Consider the following 23,966-nt stretch of genomic DNA (forward strand, 5'->3'; position numbering starts at 1 on the left):
CTATCTCTCCCCATACTCACCAACATAGCTCTACTGAACAGATGTTGCTGACTGTATCATGTCTCTAAGAAATCAAAGAGGGCCAAAATGTACCATTGAAGTACCAACCCTCTAGTTATCTTCCAAAGGAAGTTGACAGCCAGTCATCTTTTATATTGTTACAAGGGATGCAAAACATTCTTTTTAAAACTGGCTTCTAATTTAATTCCCTTTATTCTGCTGAAAGATTTCCTGGACTGATGTTATTTTCTTGGATACTGTGAATTTGTATTGTTGGATTTTATATACTGTTTTAGTGATTTTTCTTGCTGCATTCAGATGTCACAACAAGCAGCAATTCAACTTTAACCAAGTGCCAACACAGCTACTTCTGTGCTCACATCCACCCCTTGCTGCTCTCCCCTTTTCATTTCATCACATTCAAATTCACTGTGATATCTGAATTCAGGTGGCTCACTGAACAGGATCTTTTTTTTTTTAATAAATTTTTATTTTTTACTAAAAGATAAGGGGTACAGAATATAGGGGATGGGGAAAAAATCATATTATATATCGCTAATACATTGCACCGTACAATCTAATATATTTCTTCAATGTGTTCTGCAGATCAGCCACTTATTTGCAAATTTTTCCATTCATTTTAAATAATGTCCATAAAAGTCTTCATCCTAACTAAAAGCTAGGTTTCTTCAGATTTCCTCTATCCAGCTATAAAATGGGTCCCAAATGTCATTATATATTGTATTGTCCATCTCTTTCAATAAACTCAACAATTTATTCTTTTCAGCTGTCTCAAGAATTCTTTCAATCAGATTTTCTTGTGTTGGGATGACTGTCATTTTCCAAAGTTTCACATATAGTATCCTGGCTGTTGTGATTATATTCAAAATCAAATGTTTTTGGTTGTTATTAACTGGAACCAACATGTGGTTTAATAAAAAGAGTTCTGGTTTCAAAGGCAATGAAATCTTAAGTATCTGTTGAGTCATTTTGTGGACTCTCTTCCACAAGTCTGCTGCTTTTTTACATGTCCACCACATATGATAATATGAACCCAGGTTACTCTCACATTTCCAATATTTATTTGACATATTTAAAGACATTTTGGCTATCCTAATAGGAGTTAGATGCCATCTATAAAACATTTTGTAAATATTTTCTTTCAAAGAGGCTGCTTTTGTCATCCTTAAATTGCCCTTCCACATTTGCGACCATTGCTCTAAGCCAATTGTGTGTCCCATGTTCTCTGCCCATTTTATCATAGCTTCTTTAACTTCCTCCCCCTGTAATTTTGCGTTTAAAAGCATACTATATAATTTCTTTATTGTTTTAACATTGGCACCACACGTTATCATGTCAATATTCTCATCCTTTTCGTAGAAGCCCATTACGTAGAAGTCATTTCTTTTGGGTTTTTTAATAGACCACCTGGTTTCAGCAGTACCTTGTAGGTAGGGGCTTTCCCCTCTTTTTTCAAGTTAGATTGTGTAAATGCTTCGATTGGGGAGACCCACAAAGGGATTTTCTCATAAAAAATGAGACTTATTCTTTCCCAAACCATCACTAATGCCTTCCTTATCCAATGATTTTTGAAGTATTTATGGTATTCCCATTTTTTATACCAGAGAAATGCATGCCAGCCCATCAATAAGTCAAGTCCTTCCAGATTTAAAAGTCTTTCGTTTTCAACGAACCAAGTGCGTTGACTTGGTTCTCTCAACCAAGTCAACGCACAGGCCTTATAGTATAACCCCCAATCCAGTACGGCAAAACCTGCTTTTTCCTGTGTGTCTTGTAATGCTTTCAGTTTAATTCGTGGTCTTTTATTCTGCCAAATAAAAGACTGTACAGCCAGGTTAAGTTCCTTGAAAAAAGCTTGGGGTACCCCTACTGGTATGCTTTGGAACAAGAATAGAACTCTTGGTAGAACATTCATTTTTATCACCGCAATTCTTCCCAGCAATAATATTTGCAGGTCTTTCCATCTTTCTAAATTGCTTTTATTAATGTCATATAATTATCGTCATACAGAGAACTACATCTATTAGTCATCTAGATTCCTAGGTATTTTATCCTCTTTTCAATTACAAGTTGTGATTTTTGGGTTAGTTCTTCCATTTGCTGTTTCTGCATGTTTTTTGTAATGAGCTTTGTCTTTTGAGTGTTTATTTTTAGGCCTGCCAAGGCACCATATTCCTTAATTTCTTGCAGGAGCTCCTGGATTGATGTTAAAGGTTCTTCTAAAATGAAGACTAGGTCATCTGCAAACGCTTGTACTTTATACTCTTGCTTCTTAATTCTAACTCCTCTAATTTCATATCTTATCCATAAGTGTTTCCAATGTTGTTATGAACAGAAGAGGTGATAGTGGACAGCCTTGTCTCGTTCCTTTTCCATTTTTATTGGTTCTGTTAACTGGCCATTCACCAAGATTCTGGTTTTTTGTTTATCATAGATTTTTTGGATTATTCTAACAAAATTTTCTCCACATTGCATCTCTCCTAATTGTTTAAACATAAATTGCCACTTAAGATTGTCAAAAGCTTTCTCCGCATCAAGAAACATTAGAGCGAACTGTTTTTCTGGGTGGAACTTGATTCTTGAAAGCTTATGCTACAATAAAATTGGTTAGTCTTAAAGGTGCTACTGGACTCTTTTTGATAATATTCCAAGATATTTATTATTTTTCTTATGTTGTGGCTAGTCTGTCCTTCCTGTTAGAAAACCCGCTTGGTCTTGATGGATCATCTGGCCCAGTATTTTCTTCACTTTCCATGAGAGTATAGTTGCAAAGATTTTATAGTCTACATTTAACTGAACTGGATCTTGTTCACTCCACACAAACTAGGATTCTAAGTAGCATTAAGTTGAGGATTAAAATATCAGCCTGTGAGGAGTAAATGAACTCCAATTTAATATTTTAAACTGTCTCAAACATAGGAAAGACAGTATAAAATTAAAACAAACTACATACATTAGAGAAGTTGTAATCACTCTTAACAAACAACAAAAACTTGTTTGGGACAATGCAAGAAAATCTTGCCCATGTGACCTGTTGCCCCCATCCACCTTCACTGACAACTGGGATGAAGATCTAAAAATACAGCACAGTGCCTAGGGGCAGAAAGGTAGGCATAAAGTTAGGCATAGAGTTATGCACCACTAGACTGCATTTCTGAGCTGGCCATTTGCACAGCTCCTTCTGTCTCATGGGCCATCAAAGCTTACCTCTCCCAGCACCATCAGTCATGGGTATTCAGGAGCTTTCTAGTCCGCATATGGTAGCAGCACGACACCATCCCTATATTCAGCTGTTCCTAGAGAGGGTGAGAGTGTGTGTGTAGAGCCAGTTTGGTGTAGTGGTTAAGAGTGGCAGGACTAATACAGAGAACTGAGTTTGACTGCTCACTCCTCCACTTGAAGCCAGCTGAGTGACCTTGGGCTAGTCACGTCTCTCTCAGAGCTCTCTCAGCCCCACCCATCTCACAGGGTAATTGTTGTGGGGATAACAATAACATATTTTGTAAACCGCTCTAAGTGGGCATTAAGTTGTCCTGAAGGGCAGTATATCTGTTGTTGTTGTTTGTTATATACATACACAACCCAAGAGCAAACCACCATCACTGCATTTCTTGATCTGGCAGCAAGAGGTTAGACTTGTCCAGGCTTGCTGCGTATGCCGTTGGCACAGGAGCACTCTTCTGAGTCAGCTTTTATAGGGTTTCCTTTAGCTGCCTCCGCCCTTCCTTCGAAGCACCTTCCCTCTCCTGATGCTGACCAGCTGTGTATGCTCTCAGGTGTTCCTGCCCTTTCCCTAATTCCCCCTGGCCTTCCTTGCCTCTCTAGCAGGGTGGGGCTGAATGCGAATGTGTCCCAGCTGAGGCTTCCTCCAGGTGTGCCTCCTTTCCTTCCTTCCCCCTTCTCCTTCAGTCTTTCCTGCAGGACCGGGCTGGCAGGACCTTTTATAGAATCACAGAGTTGGAAGGGGCCATACAGACCATCTAGTCCAACCCTCTACCCAGTGCAGGATCAGCCTAAAGCATCTCTGACAAATATTCATCCAGCCTCTTCTTGAAAACTGCCAGTGAGGGGGAGCTCACCACCTCTCTAGGCAGCTGATTCCACTTTTGAACTATTCTGACCGTGAAAAAGTTTTTCCTAATATCCAGCCGGTACCTTTATGCATGTAATTTAAGCCCATTGCTTCGAGTCCTACCCTCTGCTGCCAACTGGAACAGCTCCTTGCCCTCCTCCAAATGACAGCCTTTCAAATATTTAAAGAGCAATCATGTCCCCCCTCAACCTCCTCTTCTCCAAACTAAACATTCCCAAGGCCCTTAGCCTTTCCTCGTAGGGCTCAGTCTCCAGACCCCTGATCATTCTTGTCGCTCTCCTCTGCACCCTCTCGATTTTGTCCACATCCTTTTTGAAGTGAGGCCTCCAGAACTGCACACAATACTCCAGATGCAGCCTGACCAAGGCAGTATAGAGAAGGACTATGACCTCCTGCAATTTAAACGCTCTTGCCCCTTTGATACAACCCAAGATTGAATTAACCTTTTTTGCCATTGCATCACACTGACTGCTCATATTTAGTTTACAGTCCACTCTTACCCCAAGATCCCTTTCACATATACTACTGCCCAGAAGTGTATCCCCCATCCAGTATTTGTGCTTCCCATTTCTGTGGCCCAGATGTAATACTGTGCACTTGTCTTTGTTGAATTGCATCCTATTCACAGCTGCCCACTTCTCCAGAGTATTCAGGTCTTGTTGAATTTTAATCTTCTTGGGTGTTTGCTACTCCTCTCAATTTGGTATCATCAGCGAATTTAATGAGCAGCCCTTCCACTCCTTCATCCAGATCATTGATAAAAATATTGGAAAGTATCAGGCCCAAAACCGAGCCCCGCAGCACCCCACTGGACACCTCCCTTCAATCTGATGAAACGCCGTTGACCACCACTCTTTGGGTGCGGTCCTCTAACCAGTGCCCTATCCACCGAACTGTCCTATAGTCCAGTCCACAGTCTTCCAGTTTGCTCATCAGAATGTCATGGGGGACCTTATCAAAAACTTTCCAGGTGATGCGCCTTGGCCATCTCTGCCTTTGCTCCTGAGGTGCCACCCCAGCTGGCATCTGGGCTGCCTGTCTACTGGGGCTGGGCGTGGCTGCGCTTCCCTGGCCTTGCTCCTGAGATGCCAGCATCTGGGCTGCCTGTCCAATGATGCTGGGCGTGGCTGTCCTTCCCTGGCTGGCTTCCCCCTCTGGCTCTTCCCCTCCCGCGCTTGCTACTGGCTGTGTTGCCTTCTCTGGAGCCTCTGGGCCCCCTGACTCTATTACTGGTGTCCTGTGACCGTTCCACCCTGGACAACTGTCTGTTGAGGCAGCTGGGCGGTTGTCTCCCGGGGGTCTCCCGTCCTTTTCTCCAGGTAAGTCCGGGGGCTGGGCTGTGGACCCCGGACAAGACTTACTTGTAATACTAACTGCCATACAGTTAAGCAACCAAAGCAAAGTTTCAATACTAACTGCTGGTGCTTCTGACAACTGTATGGCCATATACATTTTATACGCTTTCCCTACATTGCATGTATCACTATTTGTCAGGAGAAATGTCCTAAGAAACTGAAACATGATTTCATGGGACAAGGTGAATGGGGCCAGGCTGAAAAGTTTACTTCTTTTGCTTTTACTGCCTATTTATCTATCATCCAGGTTGCTCTTCTCTGCACTAATTCCAATTTGTCCACATCCTTTTTGAAGTGAGGCCTCCACAACGGCACACAATACTCAAGGTGAGGCCTGAGCAATGCAGTATATAGTGAGACAATGACATCCTGCAATTTAGATGTTATGCCTTCGTTAATACACTCCAAGATTATGTTCGCCTTTTTGCTGCTACATCACACTGACTGCTCATATTTAGTTGCCCATCCACTCATATCCCAAGATCTTGTTCACATACACTGCTACTCAGAAGTACATCCCTCATCCAGTATGCATGCTTTGCATTTTTGTTACCCAGGTGGAGAACACTTATGTAATAATAATAATAACAACACTCGATTTATATACTGCCCTTCAGGACGACTTAACACCCACTCAGAGCAGTTTACAAAGTATGTCATTATTATCCCCACAACAACAATGCCCTGTGAGGTGGGTGGGGCTGCAAGAGCTCCTAGAGCTGTGACTGACCCAAGGTCACCCAGCTGGCTTCAAGGGGAGGAGTGGGGAATCAAACCGTTTTTCCAGATTAGAGTCCCGTGCTCTTAACCACTACACCAAACTGGCTCTCTCCATGTTAAATCGTATCTTATTCAAATCTGCCCACTTTTCCAGCATGTTCAGATCTCGTTGAATTCTATTCCTAACTTCAAGGGTGTTTGCTACTCATCCCAATTTGGTGTCATCTACAAATTTAATGAGTAATCCCCTCACACCCTTGTACAGATCATTTATATATTGAAAAGCACTGGCCCCAGAACCGAGCCCTGTGGCACTCCACTGGACACCTCCCTTCAATCAGACCTGATACCACTGACAACTACTCTTTGGGTGTAGTTATCCAGCCAGTTGTTTCAGTTGTTTAGAACATGAAAGTCTGGCTCCCAATTAGTTTATGAGGCTAACAGGATTTGTTAATATCTATTATTGCTACCTTTAGCTATTTATGTACAACAGCAAGTTTATGAATATAACTCTCCTTAATGAAGACAAAGAATCCTCTGTATTTGGTAAATCTTTGCGGAGATTAATGATTTAAACAGTCAAGATTTTTTTTGTTTAATTTCTCAGAGGAGTTAGGAAATAAGTTCCTCACTGTGGAAACGAAGTTTTGAACATAGCTTTTTTCTACTACATATATATTTATTTATTTTTTAAAACAGCTTAAGCAACAGTGCATGTATACCAAGAAAAAAAACTTTACTTTTTCCAACAAATGCCTGACCCTCTCCCCAACCATGTCTAGAAGACACTTGGAAATTAGCAATCTTCTGGAGGAAGGAAATTCATTATTTGGGAACCAAGAATACATCTCTCCAGATTTCCTAATTTATCTTTTAGATTATGATATTACATGGGGCTCAACTCCATGAATAGGATGGACTCAAGTCTTTTAACCCTCTTCATGCCCTTTTAATCAAGAAGTTTCACAAGCACCTTGCTAAACTGGGCGGGATGTTTAAGGGAGAGCAGGACCGTGCATTTTACAGATGGATAAATTGTAAATGCCTTTTAAGATCATATGGGAAAGCCTGATAAAGTCAAAACATGTATCTTCACCCCAAAGCCCATGGAATGTCTGGCATAGCAAAGGAAAGTAGGAGGCATTAGGGACTATGAAGGTATTTCTAGTTCACCATGGAGGACCAGCTGAGGTCTGAGGGCTCAGCTTTTAACAGGTCACTTCATCTTCAAGTTCAGCTTCAAAATACTCCCCAAGCTTGAAAAGGGCATATTGCCCCAGCCCACATTATCACTGCATACAGCAATGTTTTATACAGCTGTATTTAAAACAAAACTGTAACAGCTACTTCTTTAAAAAAGCTTCTTTATCACAAAGAATGCATCCTGTAATCTCAAGCAATGCCATTGAAGGTCAGCTTACAGACTGACCATGGATCCTGGAGGTGTTCTGCCTTCCTCTGGACACTGATCAGGGGTCACTAGGAAAGTGAGGAGGCAGCCAAGAATTTCCCACATTGTGCAGGGGGTTGACTAGATGACCCTTGGTATATCTAGCAGCTCTATGTTTTTTATTAATCTTCCCTCTGGTCTACTGGCTGGGTTTATATTTGGGAGCCTGTTGGGCTATCAGGAGTCTGTGCCATTCTGGATTCCCACCTCTCCCCACCCCCCACAAATCAGTTGTTGTGTTTAATGTCAAATGTTCACCCATGAGTCAGATCTCCGTTTTGTATTCCTGGCAGTTTTGCACGTTTGTGGTGTATGTTGGTTTCAGGGTTCTTGCCTGCTTTAGCTTTGTCAGAACTTCTGGAAGGGTGGTTTTGGTACTGGGCCCATGAGCCCAGTTTCCCCATACTTGGGGATCTGCTTAAGAGATCTTGCGGGTGAGGCACTTCCAGGCCAAATACAGTTCGAGGGTTGTTGGGGCATGTTCACTAAGAGGTGACAGGAGCGTCCAAGCCGAGGTTTCTGCACATGTGGAATCCCACATCTTGCCATCCTACTGTCCTCCCCTCAGCAGACGGGCAGAGGTTGTGTGGTCATCAGTAGGCAGGCAGGTCAGCAGATACTTGAATCCATGCCCTATGCTGCACCAAGGCTCCATAAGCTGTAAAGCAATAAAGTTTTGGCCTTTCTATTTTCCCAGGACTAACACAAAAGGAAGTGTACCAAAGGAGGACACAATCTCAAAAATTAATACATATATTAATTGTGAATAAACAAAGTCATAAATTGTAATTAATATATCAACCAATTAAGCAGAAAGTGATTACACATAATAATGAAAGGTTCGTGATTGAAGAGAGAGATTAATTCTTCAGATACAACCAGAATAAGTCCCATAAATTTCTGGCGTTCGTAAAGTTGTGGCAAGTCGCAGCCATAAATAATTCAGCTGTAAAGGCGTCAAGATGAGACGACGAAGCGAAGCAACCGCGAAGAGCATATTGTCTCTTGAAGCGTGGAACGATTTAGACTGTTTGAATTTGAAATATATTGTGGCCTGAAGAAGGATTATACTGGATCTGAAACGAGCGAAGAGGGAATTGGCCGGCATGTGCTTGTTGCCCCTCTACCCACCTCAACCAGCGCTGTCTCATATCTATCTTGACTTCGCGGTTGCTTCGCTTCGTCGTCTCATCTTGACGGCTTTACAGCTGAATTATTTACGGCTGCAACTTGCCACAACTTTACGAACGCCAGAAATTTATGGGACTTATTCTGGTTGTATCTGAAGAATTAATCTCTCTCTTCAATCACGAACCTTCCATTATTATGTGTAATCACTTTCTGCTAAATTGGTTGATATATTAATTACACTTTATGACTTTGTTTATTCACAATCAATATATGTATTAATTTTTGAGATTGTGACTTTCTATTTTCCAACAATTCTGTCTTTGGGTCTTGTTTTGTTACCCTGCCCTCCTACTCACCACCACTTTACTGCTGGGCCTGCAACCCAGCTTGTTTGTGAACAAAAGCACAAGTCATAACATTTGATAAAAATATGTCACACCAAAGTACTATAATGATCTTGAAAAGGGAAGGGGAACTATCTGAAATGGAAAAAAAATAACCAGAACACATTATTTCCTAAGAAAATAGAAAGATCTGTCTCCTCCTGCATTAGTACTGCACACCAAAAAAGCAAGATTTATAACTGAACGTTCTCAGAAATAAAAGAGAAAAGGACGCCATTAAGATGAAAAATCAAGCCAAGAAAAGATGATTAAATATCTAGGAACAAAATTTTAAGCATCCAAATACAGAAGTTTTTTCCAATCAATTCACAGAATATTTAAATTATAAATCCAGCCAAACAGTTTAACTGATAAGAACAATTATTTCAAAGTTCTGCCTGTGGGAACACAATAATATTGATCTACTGAGTTCAACACAATGGCTCTATGGTATATGTTTAGCAAAAGCAAGTTCTCTCACTTGTGAAATGTGGTTGATTGAAGATTCCATGCGCCTAAGCTGGGATGCCTGGATATCGAGCATTTGTAGAACATTGTTGGCCAAGGTGTTGATCAAATAGGCTACACTTGCTAAAGACTGAGTTGTGTAAGCTTTGGTTTCTTCTAGGGCCCGCTGTTTATCTGTTGACTAAACAAGGAAAAAAATTAGATACACATTTGTTACATTAACTACTTTCAGAAAAGTAACAAATAATATCTCTCCTTTGAAACTGCACACTTCAGGCTCATGCATAGAGAGTACAGTTTCTAGTAGCAATTGTCTCTCTATGACAGAACATTTTGAGCTGGCAGCTCACCATATAGATTGAACAACTCTCTACACCATCAAACAGAACAGACTCTAGAGGGAAAATGTCTGAGATACATAGCAAGCCAGATTTCTCAGCATGCAATGACAGGCCCCATGCAGAACTGTATTCTGTATAAAGATCAATTGCTTTCTCTAGCATGACTTGCTTACACTCTACGTCTATTTAGGAAATTCAAAATGCTCTGCAAAACATGGCAGTGAACCTGCTCATGGCATATTTTTGTGAGCTCAGATATGGCTCGCATTTTTATTCCCATTCATACACTTACAAATGGGATCCTATGAATGGAAGTAGGAAACTTTCCTCCGGTTCACCCTTCCTGCAGCATACCTCCAGCCCCCTCTCATTTCTTTTCTGGGAATCCTGTCTCCTGGAACAGCGCTTTGGAAGGAAATTTAGTGCTGTCACGCAAACAAGTGGATGTGGAAAAGTCATGCTTCACAGATGGAAATCCCTTCTGTCAACAGAAACTTTGATAGATCCAAGTCTTCGATAGAAGCAAATGAAAACCCGGGAGAAATGTATGGCTGTCATAAATCTTGAGCCTTGGAAGTCAAGTGGGCCCCAATATGAACTATGAAGTTTCTCAGATGCAATCCACCCTGAAATATTTCAGAGAGCCACTGCTCAGTGACTAGACTGTTGGCTGTAGGAATCTCTAGGTCAAAGTCCTGCTCTGCAGTTAAGCTCCCTGCATGGTTTGTGGAATAATATTCTCTCTAGACCTAAATCTATCCCTCATGCAACAAAGATAAAATCATGCAGCTTCACATACATCCTTAACTCATTGGAAAGAAGGATGGTATGAAATCTGAAAAAATGAATCATAAATAGTGGATTTGATCAGAAAGCAGACCAGTACCATAAAAAAAATAGATGCTGTTCTAGATTAAATAAAGTCTATGAAGCTACCTTGTAGAAAACCAATATTCCTTTCTATTTTCTTGGCACGTTCTACATACTGCTGTTAAGTATCTGATAATCAGTTCCTCTCTCTTCTTAGGAAACCTTAGGAAAAACAGGGTTGCACTTACCTGTAACTGTTGTTCAGCTGAGGTCTCCTGTGCAGGCACACATGGGACTGCGTACGAGCAGGCCTGCCAATTTGGAGGTTTTAAAGATAAATTTCCACCAGGGGGCGCTTTCACCCCCTGCAGCACATGTGCGGCTGCTTCCCACCAAAAACAACCCCTTGGGAGGCGGGGCAACCCTGCTACCCTCAGTCCTCTTTCACCACCGTACTCTCCAGGTAAGTAGAAGAGCCTTAGCAAGGAAGGAGGGAGGGTATTTGTGCCTGCACAGAAGATCTCAATGAACAACAGTTGCAGGTAAGTGCAACCCTGTTTTTCATTTTTGGTCTTCTGTGCAGTCACACATGGGAGATTAATAAGCTATTTACCTGGGCAGTGGAGCTTGCTTCTTTTCACAGGAAGATCAATTGAAGTACTGCTGCATCCACTACTGCCTCCTTTCTATCAATTCCCTTGGCAACATAGGCAGGGATTGTCTGAATTCTGTCTAAACTCCTGCTGTTGCCCTGGAAACCCCAATCTAAGTCCAATTTAGCTTGATAGGCAGGTCTTCCTTCCAAGTGTGGAGCTCCAAATTTGTTACAAGAGAGCAAAGAGCAGGGGGGAGGGGAGGGCTCCCAGCTCTGGCTAGTCTTTACAGACAGTAGAGAGGGAGAGAGCTGCTGTTGGCATTTTGATAGAGAGGCAGGCAGAGTGAATTGGAGCTTGAAATTTCTTTGTGTGTGGTGGGATACGGATCTACCCCTTCAAGTTCCAGGGCTGCTGCCAGGCTCTGGGGCCAAGCTATTATTTACTCTTGGTACCTTTCCTGCTGCCTGCTCAGGTAGGGTGTCTGGGAGTGGTGCGGTAGGGATCTACTCACCCTCAGGTTTCAGGGCTGCTGCCAGGCTCTGGGGCCAAGCTATTATTTATTATTAGTACCTTTCCTGGTGCCTGCTCAGGTCACGTTTCTGGGAGTGGTGCAGTAGGGATCTTGACCAAACTTGGATGATGGCTAGAGGAGAGCCTGCTGGCCCCTACAAACAGCCAACCACAAACATGTTCATGAACAGGGTCATGTTCATGGTCGTTCGTGAGTCCCTGTTTGCAGATGGCAACGAACATCATGTTCGGTTTTTTTTCTGTTCGTGCCCATCTCTACTTTTAGGGTGCAAGGTAAGTTAGCATTTTTGTAACAGTCTTATTGCCTGTACTACCCACCTTGCAATGGTCTGTGCGCTCGCATTCTTTCCTTTATTCGGTCCAGAAAAACAAAGAAATGTGTCTATTCTAAATGATTTGGTGCAATCCATATAAAACAGGATCACTCTCTTGACATCCAAGGTATGCAAGGCCCCCTCTGCCTCATTTCACTGGTTTTGAAAAAAGATAGGCAACACTATTTCCTGAGACATGCGAACTTCAAAACTATTTTTGGTAAAAAAAATCCAATTTCATTCTCAAACACTACCTTTTCTTGGTGAACCTTCATAAAAGACAGTTCGACATATAGGGCTGCTAATTTGCTCACCCTTCTTGCTGATGCAATAGCCACCAGTAATGCAACCTTCACTGACAACAGTCTTAGGTGGCACGTTGCCAATGGCTCAAAGGGCTTTGCCAGTAGTTTTGACCACACCAGCTGTAGAGACCATTGTGGTACTACCCTTTTTGCGGATGGAAACCTTGTGCAGCCCTTTCAAAAACATCTTAGATGTATTGTGGAAGAAGACTGTCTTATCAATTGGGGCATGGAATGCCAAAATTGCTGCTAAATACATTTTAACTGACGAGTTTGATAATCCTTTTTGTTTGAGTTCTAGTAAGAATTCTAAGATGGTAGCTAGATCACTGTCAGTGGCACTTAAATTTCTCCCTTCTATGGGATTCGGTTTCGTTTTCTCAGCCATGCCGGACGCTCCTCTCGGCTGGTCCGGGAGGAAACGACCGGGCACCCTGACCGGGCGGCTGATCCGCAAGGATTAGCCCCCAGGACTCCCAGGGAGGGAGCCAGGGTCCGGGACGCGGCGGGAAGAACTCCCCGAAATCAATGCGGGGGGGGAATTGCCCGTTTGTCCCTATGGAGGCCGGCAGATGTGCGCGGCGCCTCGAGTGCTGCCGGGCAACGAGAAACGGCAAGTAAAAGAAACAGGCGGAAGCCTGTAAACAAGCGAATCCCTTCTGTTCTACAAGCGTTTGTGAAGGAGAGGTTGATCTGAAGAAGACTCGCTCTTCCCCTTCGTGGAGTTCCAGAATTTTGTTGGCGCCCCCCCCCCCCAAAATGGCAGCAAAGAAGCAAAGTCCCGCTCTCGGTAAGTCAATCTCGGCTACCTTGCAGAAGGGGGAGTCGCTCGAAGAGTTGGTGCGCAGGGCGGTGGTGGAAGCCATAAAACCCTTTGTTGACAAGCTGAACGAAACTGATCAAAGGGTGGGCTTAATTGAAAGCGAGGTGAAAACCATTAAGGCAGCAGCGGGGGGGGGGGGGCAGAAAAGTCTGCTCTGGAAAGTGCGTCACTTGTGAAGGCTACAAAAAAGGAGCTGAAGTTGGTGGAGAACCAGCTGATCGGGCTACAGGTGGAACGAACGCAGACAATTTTGCGTCTCCAAAACGTGAAAGAGGAGGAAAATGAGGATCTGTGGGATTTGGTCTCGGAACTACTGGCGACACCCGCGAGGACAACTAAAGAAGAGGTTAAAAGCGCCATTTTGGAGGTCCGTCGGGCTTCTTCAAAATATGCAACAAAGCGACAGTTGCCTCGTGAGATCATTATTGACTTTTCATCTAAAAAGATTCGGGACACCATCCTATATAACTCATACAATGCGGATTTGGACTTTATGGGTTTGAAAGTCAAGATTTTGAAGGACGTTCCATTTCTAGTCCGGAAACGGCGTTTTAAATATAAAAAGTTTGCAGCTCTTCTGAGGGACCATGGAATAAAGTACAAATGGTTATTCCCGGAAGGAATATGGTTCAGATATAAAGATCAGGCCTATAAGATATTATCAGAAGATCAACTAAAGGATTTTGAGAATAAAAACCCAGAACTCTGCTGCACCAAGAACGAAGAAAAGGAGGAGCCGGAGGGGGGGGAGGAGGAGGAGAGCATCGCAACAGCAGTTGCACAGAGAGAATTGCGTCCGGGACCTAGAAGGGGGAGGAAAGTTTAATCAGAATTTGAAATGTTTATTTTCTGTATGATTAACCACTCCATCATTATTCTATGGAGCTATTTTTGTATTATGACAGTATGAAGGGAAACATTGAAGTGTAGTGTTTAGTGTTTGTAGTTCATTCCCCCCCCCCTTTTCTTTTTCCACCCCCCTTTGTCCCTTCCCTCTCCCCTTTCCTTGTGATAGTCTGGTGTAGTGTTTTGTAGTTATGAAAAATAAAAAAAAATTATAAAAAAAAAAAAAAAATTCTCCCTTCTATCTATGTTCTGAATTTTTCTCATTTTAGCCCATACAATTGTCTGGTGGACAACCTATGCTACACTCTCAGTGAATGTTCATCTGGCGTTATCAGTCATGCTGTCAGTCTGAGTTTCAGTATGTCGTGATGAAAGATTCCCCTCCAAGACAGGAGATCCGGTTCATTGGGTAAGTGAAAGTACTTGTTACAATTGCTCTCAAATCGTCTGACTGAAGTTTGCTTATGACCTTGGCTAGTAACGGATGGGCAGGAATGCATAGATGAAACGACCTGACCAATGCAGCTGGAAAGCATCTCCTAGCGAGTCTCGCTTTTGGTCACCCCTTGAGCAAAACAGGTTGGCCTTCCAATTTTCCCATGTTGCAAATAAATCAATGTCCAGAAATCCCCAACTATGAAAAACTAGGTTTATGTAAGAGTCTTTGATAGACCATTCGTGAGGACTGTAACCTAATCTGCTGAGGCAATCTGGCATGGTATTGTCTATCCTCATCAAAGGCTCCTAAGTAAGCTCAGTAGCTATGGGATAAAGGGCCAAGTCCTCTTGTGGATCAAAAACTGGCTAATTAATAGGAAACAGAGAGTGAGTATAAACGGGCACTTCTCACAGTGGAGGGTGGTGAGCAGTGGGGTGCCACAGGGGTCGGTATTGGGTCCAATGCTTTTTAACTTGTTTATTAATGATTTGGAATTGGGATTAAGCAGTGAAGTGGCTAAATTTGCAGATGACACGAAATTGTTCAGGGTGGTGAAAGCCAGAGAGGATTGTGAGGCACTCCAAAGGGATCTGTCGAGGCTAGAAGAGTGGGCATCCATGTGGCAAATGAGGTTCAATGTAGCCAAGTGCAAAGTAATGCACATTGGAACCAAAAATCCAAAATATAAATACAAGTTGATGGGGTCTGAACTGGCGGAGACTGACCAAGAGAGAGATCTTGGAGTCATGATAGATAACTCACTAAAAACGTCAGCACAGTGTGCGACTGCCATTAAAAAAGCTAATGCTATGCTAGGGGTTATTAGGAAAGGGATTGAAAACAAATCAGCCGGTATCATAATGCCTCTGTATAAATCGATGGTGAGGCCTCATTTGGAGTACTGTGTACAGTTCTGGTCGCCACACCTTAAAAAAGATATCATAGCACTGGAAAAAGTACAGAGAAGGGCAACTAAAATGATTAAAGGGTTGGAACACTTTCCCTATGAGGAAAGATTGAGGCGCTTGGGGCTCTTTAGCCTGGAGAAAAGACGACTGAGGGGAGACATGATAGAGGTTTACAAGATAATGCACGGGTTAGAGAAGGTAGAGAAAGATGTGTTTTTCTCCCTTTCTCACAATACAAGAACTCGTGGGCACTCTATGAAATTATTGAGCAGTCGGGTTAGAACAGATAGAAGAAAATACTACTTTACACAAAGGGTGATAAACACATGGAATTTGTTGCCACAGGAGGTGGTGGCAGCTACAAGCATTGCCAGCTTCAAGAGGGGACTGGACAAATATATGGAGCAGAGGTCCATCAGTGGCTATTAGCCACAGGAGATAGATGGTATTCTCTTTGTGGGGAGGTGGTGCTCTGTTGTCTTGGTGCTGGAAGGAAGGCAGTGGGAGGGCTTCTGGTGTCCTGGCCTCACTGACAGTCCTTTAGATGGCACTGGATTTCTAGCCACTGTGTGTGACAGAATGTTGGACTGGATGGGCCACTGGCCTGATCCAACATGGCTTTGCTTATGTTCTTATGTTATCCCTGGTATGCTTGCCACATTTAGGTGCACTCCATGATCCACTGCTCAATTCCAAATTGATATGGCTTCCTTGCACAGAGTCTTGGATCTGGTGCCCCCCTGCTAGTTGATATAAATAATAGCAGTAGAATTGTCGGTGAGGATCAGTACTGATCTGTTTTTCACCACATTTGAGAATGACATTAAAGCATAATGGATTGCTTTTAATTTGAAAAGATTAATGTGCAATTCCCTCTCATATTTAACCCATGTTCCATGGGTGTAAAGGTCTCCGCAACGTGCCCCCCAACCTGAGCTGGAAGCATCTGTGGTAATGGACACCTCTGAGACTGTGTCCAAAAGGGACCCCTTCTGATAAATGTGTATCCACTAGCTACCATTGTAATGATGCTATGACTCATCTAGGGATATTAAATCTACAAATCCCTCTCATTGTGGAACACCAAAATGAACCATAGTTGTAATTCTCACATTCTGAGTTTAGCAAAAGGAACCACTGCAATGGTCGATGCCATGAAATCCAGAAGGATTTGAATCTTGCTGTCTGAAAACAATACCTTTGAAAAATCCTCACCAAACCCTCTATCCTTTGTATCCTTTCTACAGGCAAGAAAGCCTTGTTTGAGACACCGTCCAGACGGCTCCTATAAATTGTACCTTCCTTGCTGGGGTTAATTTGGATTTCTTCTGATTAACAAATAACCCCAGTTGCAAGCAGGTATATAGAATTAATTGAACCTGCCTGCATACCTCCTCCTCCAACTGGCCTGTGGGGAGCCAGTCATCAAGATAAGGATAGATACAGCAATTTTATGTCCTCAAATGGGCAATGACCACTGCCACACACAGTGAAAACACGGGGTGCCCAAAGGGTAGGATGCAATGCTGATATGCCTTCCCTTCATAGGTAAATCTTAAGAATTTCCTATGTGTCTTATGGATAGAGACATGGAAGTACACATCCTTTAAATCTAGTACAGCAAACCAACAATTTGGTGTTATCAATGACATGACTGTATGCAATGTGGTCATATGAAATTTGCAGGTAATAATAAATTTGTTCAGGTTCCTGAGATCTAATATTGGCCTATGTCCCCCATCTTTTTTGTCTACCATGAATCTGGAGTAAAAACCTAAGTTTGACTCCCCCTCGGGCAGTTGCTGCACTGCACCCATGTCCAGCAGAGCACTGAGTTCTACCACCAATTCAGGGCATTTCTGAGAACCTGAGAAAGTAGGGAGACTCAGACGTGGAGAACTTTTAAACTCAATTTTATAACCGGTGTTTACGATCTTAAGAACCCAAACATTTGTGGTAATGCCACACCAAACAGAATAATAAACCTGCAGCCTCTGCCCAAAGGTAGGGTTTTGCCCTTGTTCCAGTCAGAACTACTTCGGAGTCTGGACCTGCTCCTTAGAGTGATGGGAGTGCAACCCTTGTCTCGACCTGTCGGCTTGCTTCCTCCTTCCAAAGGTGCCCTGAGTACCTTGGCATGGGTGTTGAGTAGGATGCGAGTATTGCTGATAGGGCTGAAAGCGATAGAGGACTTTCCCCTATACTGTGACTGTTGCCTGAACTGGCTTTTTCCTTGTCCCTGTTGGGTTGGAGGGATGATGCCATATGCGAGCCATTAATCAGTCTTCCCATTTATGGGACAGATATTCATCTGTCTTTTCAGAGAATAAAGTCTTCCCTTCAAAGGGAAGGTCCTTCATTTTATTTCTTGTCTCCATAGGCAGTGCTGTAGCTCTCAGTCACACATGTCATCTCAACACCACCGCACAGGCCATTGTTCTCACAGAGGTGTCTGCCACGTTCCTGCCTACGTTTATCTGATGCCTTGCCAACCTCACGGCCTCCTTTTGGATGATTTTTATCAGCGGAATTTGGTCCTCAGGCAATTTGTCGTAGAAAGCTGCGGCCTTGTTCCACAAGAACAACTGGTACGCCCCCATCATCGCAGCGTAATTTGCTATTTTAATATTCAGCACAGCTTATGAATAATTTTTTCTCCCCAGTGTCTCTAGCTTCTTTCCTTCTTTATCAGAGAGTGCTGAGTGTGGGCCCTGTCTCTGCCTGGATTGCTTTTCCTCCATGATCAATGAAGAAGTGGGAGGGTGTGTTGATAGATATGGACATGATTCATCCTTGGTCTTACAAAGGCTCTGCCTTCTTGGAAGTAGCTGTAGCAGATGCCAGCTTTTGGTATAATGCACCCATCATGCCCACAAAACCCTCATTCACAGGAAATGCTATGCTGAAAGGGGAGACCAAGTACAGATGTTGCAGCATTTTATCTTTTGGTTTGGGCTCTGCCGATGAGATGTCTATCTCCAGTGCTCTCGACATCTGCTCTGTATAATAGTCTGTGGGTGATGTCTCTCCTGACTCCCCTACCACTTCATCTGGAGATGGATCTGACGGTGTTCTGGGACAATCCGTCTTGATATGGGTCTGTCTCAAGGTCAGGTTCAGATAGTTCAAAAGCCATTCTGGAGCTTGAGAGAGAATGTTGCCTTCTCATGGGTACAGGTGATAGTTCTCTGGACATTACATCAGTGTAATATGACCCCCCCATATCCACTCCATAGCGGGGGTGGCCTTGATGGTACCACACATCCTCTCTATAGGAATAATAACATTCTCCCTGTGGGGAGCGACGTGACAGCTGTTTTCTGTGAGGAATTTCTCATTCCTCCTCTGAGGAATGGACAGACAATGACCTGGAGCATACCGACGGAGACTTTGAACGAAGCAATGGAGCGGGGGGTGGTTCAAATACCAACACCTCTGGCACAATCCTGTCCCCTCCTGGAGATGCTCTGGGAGGCTCTTTTTTTGATAGGTGCTTCATCTTCTTTGTTCTCTTCTTGGGCAGCTCTCCTGACGTCTCCCTTCTGCTTGGATCCAACTAAATAAGTTAGGGTTTGGGGTTATGATCGACTCCTTTGACTTCGATCGTTGGATCCTAGCGGTCAGATCCGACCATGTAGGAGATCTTGACTCCAAAGCATTTGGTCGGGTTCGCATTGGATCCAGAAGGCTCAACACCTCGAGTGAAACAGATGGCATTCAGCTCCAAGGTGCCTTCGACCATGATAGCAATGCAACTACTTATCTCAAACATGATCAGCTAAAACCTCTTCTAACAGCCACAAATGAGGAACTGATGGTAGCAGGGGGCACCCCACCTCCTAAGGGGCTGTTTTCGGTGAGAAACAGCCGTGCATGTGCTGTGGGAGGCAAGGGTGCCCCCTGGTGGAAATTTAGCTTAAAAACCTCCAAATTGGCAGGCCTGCGTGTGCGCAGTCCCATGTGGAACTGCACAGAAGACTGAAAATGAAACATAGTTCTGTGAAGAGACTATAGATCTAATATAATTCAGCAGCAACAGTGAACTATAATTCCCAGGATTCTCCTTGAGGAAAGTTGGCAGTTGACACTGGCATAAAAATGGACAAAAACAGACGTAGACAAAGGCCATGCCTCGTTATTGCTCCTCCTGTATCTATCTGCAGCCTTTGACACAGTAGACGATGCCATTCTGTTGAGGAGTCTAGAAAAAAAGTGGGCATCAAAGGATGCGCCTTGGACTGGTTTAAATCATTTTTCATGGAACGGACTCAAAGAGTTGCTGCTGGAGATCAGCTATCTCCAGAATGGGAGCTATCTTGTGGGGTTCCACAGGGTGCAATCTTATCTCCTATTTTATTCAACCTCTACATAAAGCCTTTAGGAGAACTCATTCGCAGGCTTTGCACCCATAAAAGCTACAATTCTGCTTTACAAGCTGTGAGAAACTCTAGTGAACAAACAAGGATGCAGGTGGCCCCCATAAAACATTCAAAATCAAAAACCAATAATAATCACAGCTACCACAGCAAATGTTTACATAATAATTCAGTGTATGATTAATACCTTTCTAGCCAAAGCAGGATTACAGTTTAACATAAAGACGACAAAAGTAATTACTGAGGAATTAGACAATTTTAAATTTGGCAATGAAGAAAATGAAATTGTTCCAGATTTTCTATTCCTTGGCTGATTCATCAACCAAAAGGGAGACTGCAATGAGGGAATCAGAAGAAGATTGAGACTTGGAAGAGCAGCTGTGAGGGAGCTAGAGAAGATCCTAAAAAATAAAGATGTCTCTCTGGGGACAAAGATTAAAATAATCAAAGCTATAGTATTCCCCATTGCCATGTATGGATGTGAAAGCTGGACAGTGAAGAAAGCTGACAGGAAGAAAATGGATTCATCTGAAATGTGGTGCTGGAGGAGAGTTTTGCAGGTACCATGGACAGCCAAAAGACCAATAAGCGGGTACTAGATCAAATCAGCCTGAATTCTGCCTAGAAGCTAAATGACAAGACTAAGGTTATCATACTTTGGTCACATCTTGAGAAGACAAGATTCTCTGGAAAAGTTAATAATGCTAGGGAAAGTGAAAGGCAGTAGGAAAAGAGGAAGACCTAAAATGAGATGGCTTGACTCAATGAAAGAAGCTACATCCTCCAGTTTGCAGGACCTGAGCAAGTCTGTTAATGATAGGACCTTTTGGAGGTCTTTCATTCATAGGGTCGCCATGGGTTGGAGGTGACTTGACGACACATAACACACACACACAGCTGTCCTATAGCTGAAGATGCCTCAATTCTCATGTAAAAGATACAAAAGATAACCAGTTTCCAGAGGTGACCATGTTAATACAAAAAAGCATTTAAACATGAACTTTAAATTATAGACATAAAATGGGGAAATAAATATAACAGCAATGCAAAATATTTTATTTTATTCTGAGATATTTTGTCATCATTTAAAGAGAACCTGCTAACAAAATAAGCACATCAAATTTACCCAAGAAGCAATAGGTACCCCAGGTAGTGCAAGCTAGGGTTCAACAAATGCCAGGCACCTAGTATTTCCAGTAATGATTTCATTGCAGAGTCTCTTGGTAATCATCAGTGGAAGTACAAAGCTTATTTATCATATCACATCATGTTAGTTTTCACCATTCTGTGATGACTGTTGAATTCATTTGACCAGTTATTTCTGTACTAGCTCAGATATTCAAACACAACTTTTTAAAACAATAGTGAAATTATTAGAAATTGGAGAGAGGTTAGGGTGTCAGGTCTTGCCAGATATTTTCCCCAAGCACTTCACTGCATCACTCAGGTGTATGAGTTAAAGATACTTCATTAAAGAATACCAGTATCAAGATGGTCAGACAGGATCACTGGCTGAAGTGACTCAAGGCAGCAAAGCAAGGTTAATTATAGGACAAAGTCCACGCCCCCCAGTGGGAAAGAAAGTCCATTAGGATTTTGGTGCGCTGAGCCAGGGAGCCAGGGAAGAGAGGAGGAGGGAAAGGATGAGCTCTGCTCAGTCTCCTAGGGGGTTGGTGCCGTCTCGACTGGAACTTCAAGGCCATGTTCACAGGCTGGCCAGGAAATGGCAACCAAAGCACCTGCAAGATAAGCAGCTAGCAACTAGTCAGCAAAACAGGTTCCCTCTGCATGTTCTCAGAAGTCCACTACACACTGCAGCAAGAAATCCATAACCCATGACAGGTATGCTGGAGGCGAATCTGACATGCAGTCTGTCACAACAATGACCATGATTACCTCATATTGGCTTGCATACTGCAGCGCTTTTGTCATAGCTTGAATAAAATTACAAGAGCTTATAATCAGGTTTTGTGGTAGTAATAGTTAAGCTGTGAAGAGCTTATGATCAGTTTTGTGGTAGTAATAGTTAGAAATTACAGTCATTTAAATACAAAAGGATGAAAAATAAGTCTGGATCCAAAATTTGGGGGCTGATTCCTAGAACCAAAGAATGCTTGTCAAGGCATGGGATAAGCTACAGCTACCATCGTAATTTCTTCACCATTTGAGAAGTACATTTCACCCTTTATTACAAAGTACGCCCCCTGCAGTTATTTCATTTGCACTTGCAGATCTTATTCTAAAATGACACTGTTCTTACATGAGCTCCTTCCAATGAGCATTCCATGTCATTAATTTCAATAGATAGCAAAATTCTGAAACATTCATGTAGCACAGGCTCCATTATTCAAATGCACATGTAGAGAATTGGGTCTGAGAATATACTGAAGTGCCACTGTAGTTGTAGCTGTACACAAAATGTCAGACCACAGAGTACCTATACAGCTCACATGGCAGTTTTGCATTTAACATTATTTCATTTAGATTTTATTTCTGCTTGCCATTGTGGGGTTTTGACCACTCGTTACAGTGGGTTTAAATCCAGGTCTCTGAGAAAAGAAGGTAAGCTGGATGGGTGAGCAGAGTGTAATCTGACTGGCCAGTAGCTGCACCCTAGCGGGCAGAATAAACTAGTTTATATCAGAGAGCAGAGGGAAGTTTTCAGTCAACATGTGTATATCTCAGGGAGAGAGAGAGAGATCTTCTAGCTGAGTCTGGCAAGCTGTGTGAGAAAGCTCAAGTGACTCTATGTCTGTGTGGATGAGAAGAGGGTTTATTAGTGAAGATCTGTCTGAAAGATCGGTCTGTGTGACAGAGTCAGTGAATATACCTTCAAAAAGATAATTATTTCTGAAACCACCAAGTTTAAAAACTAGGGTTCTCAGGTCCCTATACCCTCCTGTGGGGAGGGGTGAGGACCCAGGACTGACTTGGAGTAGATTCCCCCTCACACGCAAAGCACACGCTCCCAGTAAGGTGCAGTGACATAATTTCCAGGAACTGCCACCATCGTACCAGCAATGGGTATGCTTCTGGGCCAATTCAGCCCATTTGGAGCCAAAATTGGCCTCAGTGAAGTGCACCCACAGCCAGCGTGATGATGTCATTTTGGGAAGTGATATCATCGTACCCCACCAGGAGCATGCCTGGTGCATGCTTTCCTGGGTTGCCTGCCAGTGGCAGACAATCACTGGAGGGATTGCCACCTCCTGCCGATCGCCAGCGATCTGCAGGCAACGGAGCAAACCTCCAGGAGATTGTTCACCACCAGTGGGCAACTGGGAAGCCTATTAAGAACTATTCCAAAACCAATAAGTATATCAAAACTCTACAACCATCACACTTATATAATTATAAATTCTGCTTTTGTTTAAGAAAAAAAGTCCCTTTTTTTACCTCACAGCCACTCTCACACGGTAACCATTCTGTCAACTCCCATCTATAACAAGCCTTCCTATATTACCAGTTAAACTGGAGGTCCAGGGCAGAAAGCCTTTGCCGGCAGAGAAATCCTTTTGAGGGAGTCAGAGAGACAGCAATATACAGGTCACACAAAAGGGAAAGTGTTCTTGAAATAAAAGCTTGGGTAAAGTAGAGAAAACCTGAAACTCTGTGTGAGTGAAAATAAAGACTATTGGTTGTGACCAGAGCCCCCTTGAAGTATAAGTTTAAGGTAACATAAGGAGGAACTGAACTGAAAGTCCAAAGGCAAAGCTTATAAAGAATTATTATTACAACATGCAATTTCCATGGTTATTACAAAATGATTTCACTTTAAGTGCCTTAAAACTTCAGCTTATGTTAGAACACAATTCCCTTGGTGTCCACCAATTTGGCACCTGCTCACTGCTCCACTTCCTGATGCTTCCACTTTCCCACCTTATCTCTTTTTAAGTTCCCTTTGTCTTCCTTTGTCCCATCCATACGCTCTCCACATATTTCTGTCTGAAGGCTCTCAATCCATAAGCCCTATCCCCATGTCATTTCTTCTACCTGCTCAGAGGTGATCTAAAGGTGAAGAGGCTGTAATGGTGGCAAGTTCTGGCCAAGTTT

General features: G+C 42.9%; 1 protein-coding gene across 9 annotated transcripts in view; it reads right to left on the reverse strand.

Moving 5' to 3' along the window:
* The window catches only part of ABI2 (abl interactor 2), a 97,302-nt gene that overhangs the window by 42,704 nt on the left and 30,632 nt on the right, over positions 1-23,966 (reverse strand). For all 9 annotated transcript variants that reach the window (XM_054972276.1, XM_054972272.1, XM_054972275.1 and 6 more), the window contains exon 2: positions 9,638-9,805. In XM_054972276.1, the coding sequence (XP_054828251.1) occupies positions 9,638-9,805 (168 nt within the window). The remainder of the gene's footprint in view (positions 1-9,637; positions 9,806-23,966) is intronic.

Source organism: Eublepharis macularius, chromosome 2, assembly GCF_028583425.1.
Source record: "Eublepharis macularius isolate TG4126 chromosome 2, MPM_Emac_v1.0, whole genome shotgun sequence".
In the NCBI taxonomy this organism is placed as follows: domain Eukaryota; kingdom Metazoa; phylum Chordata; class Lepidosauria; order Squamata; family Eublepharidae; genus Eublepharis; species Eublepharis macularius.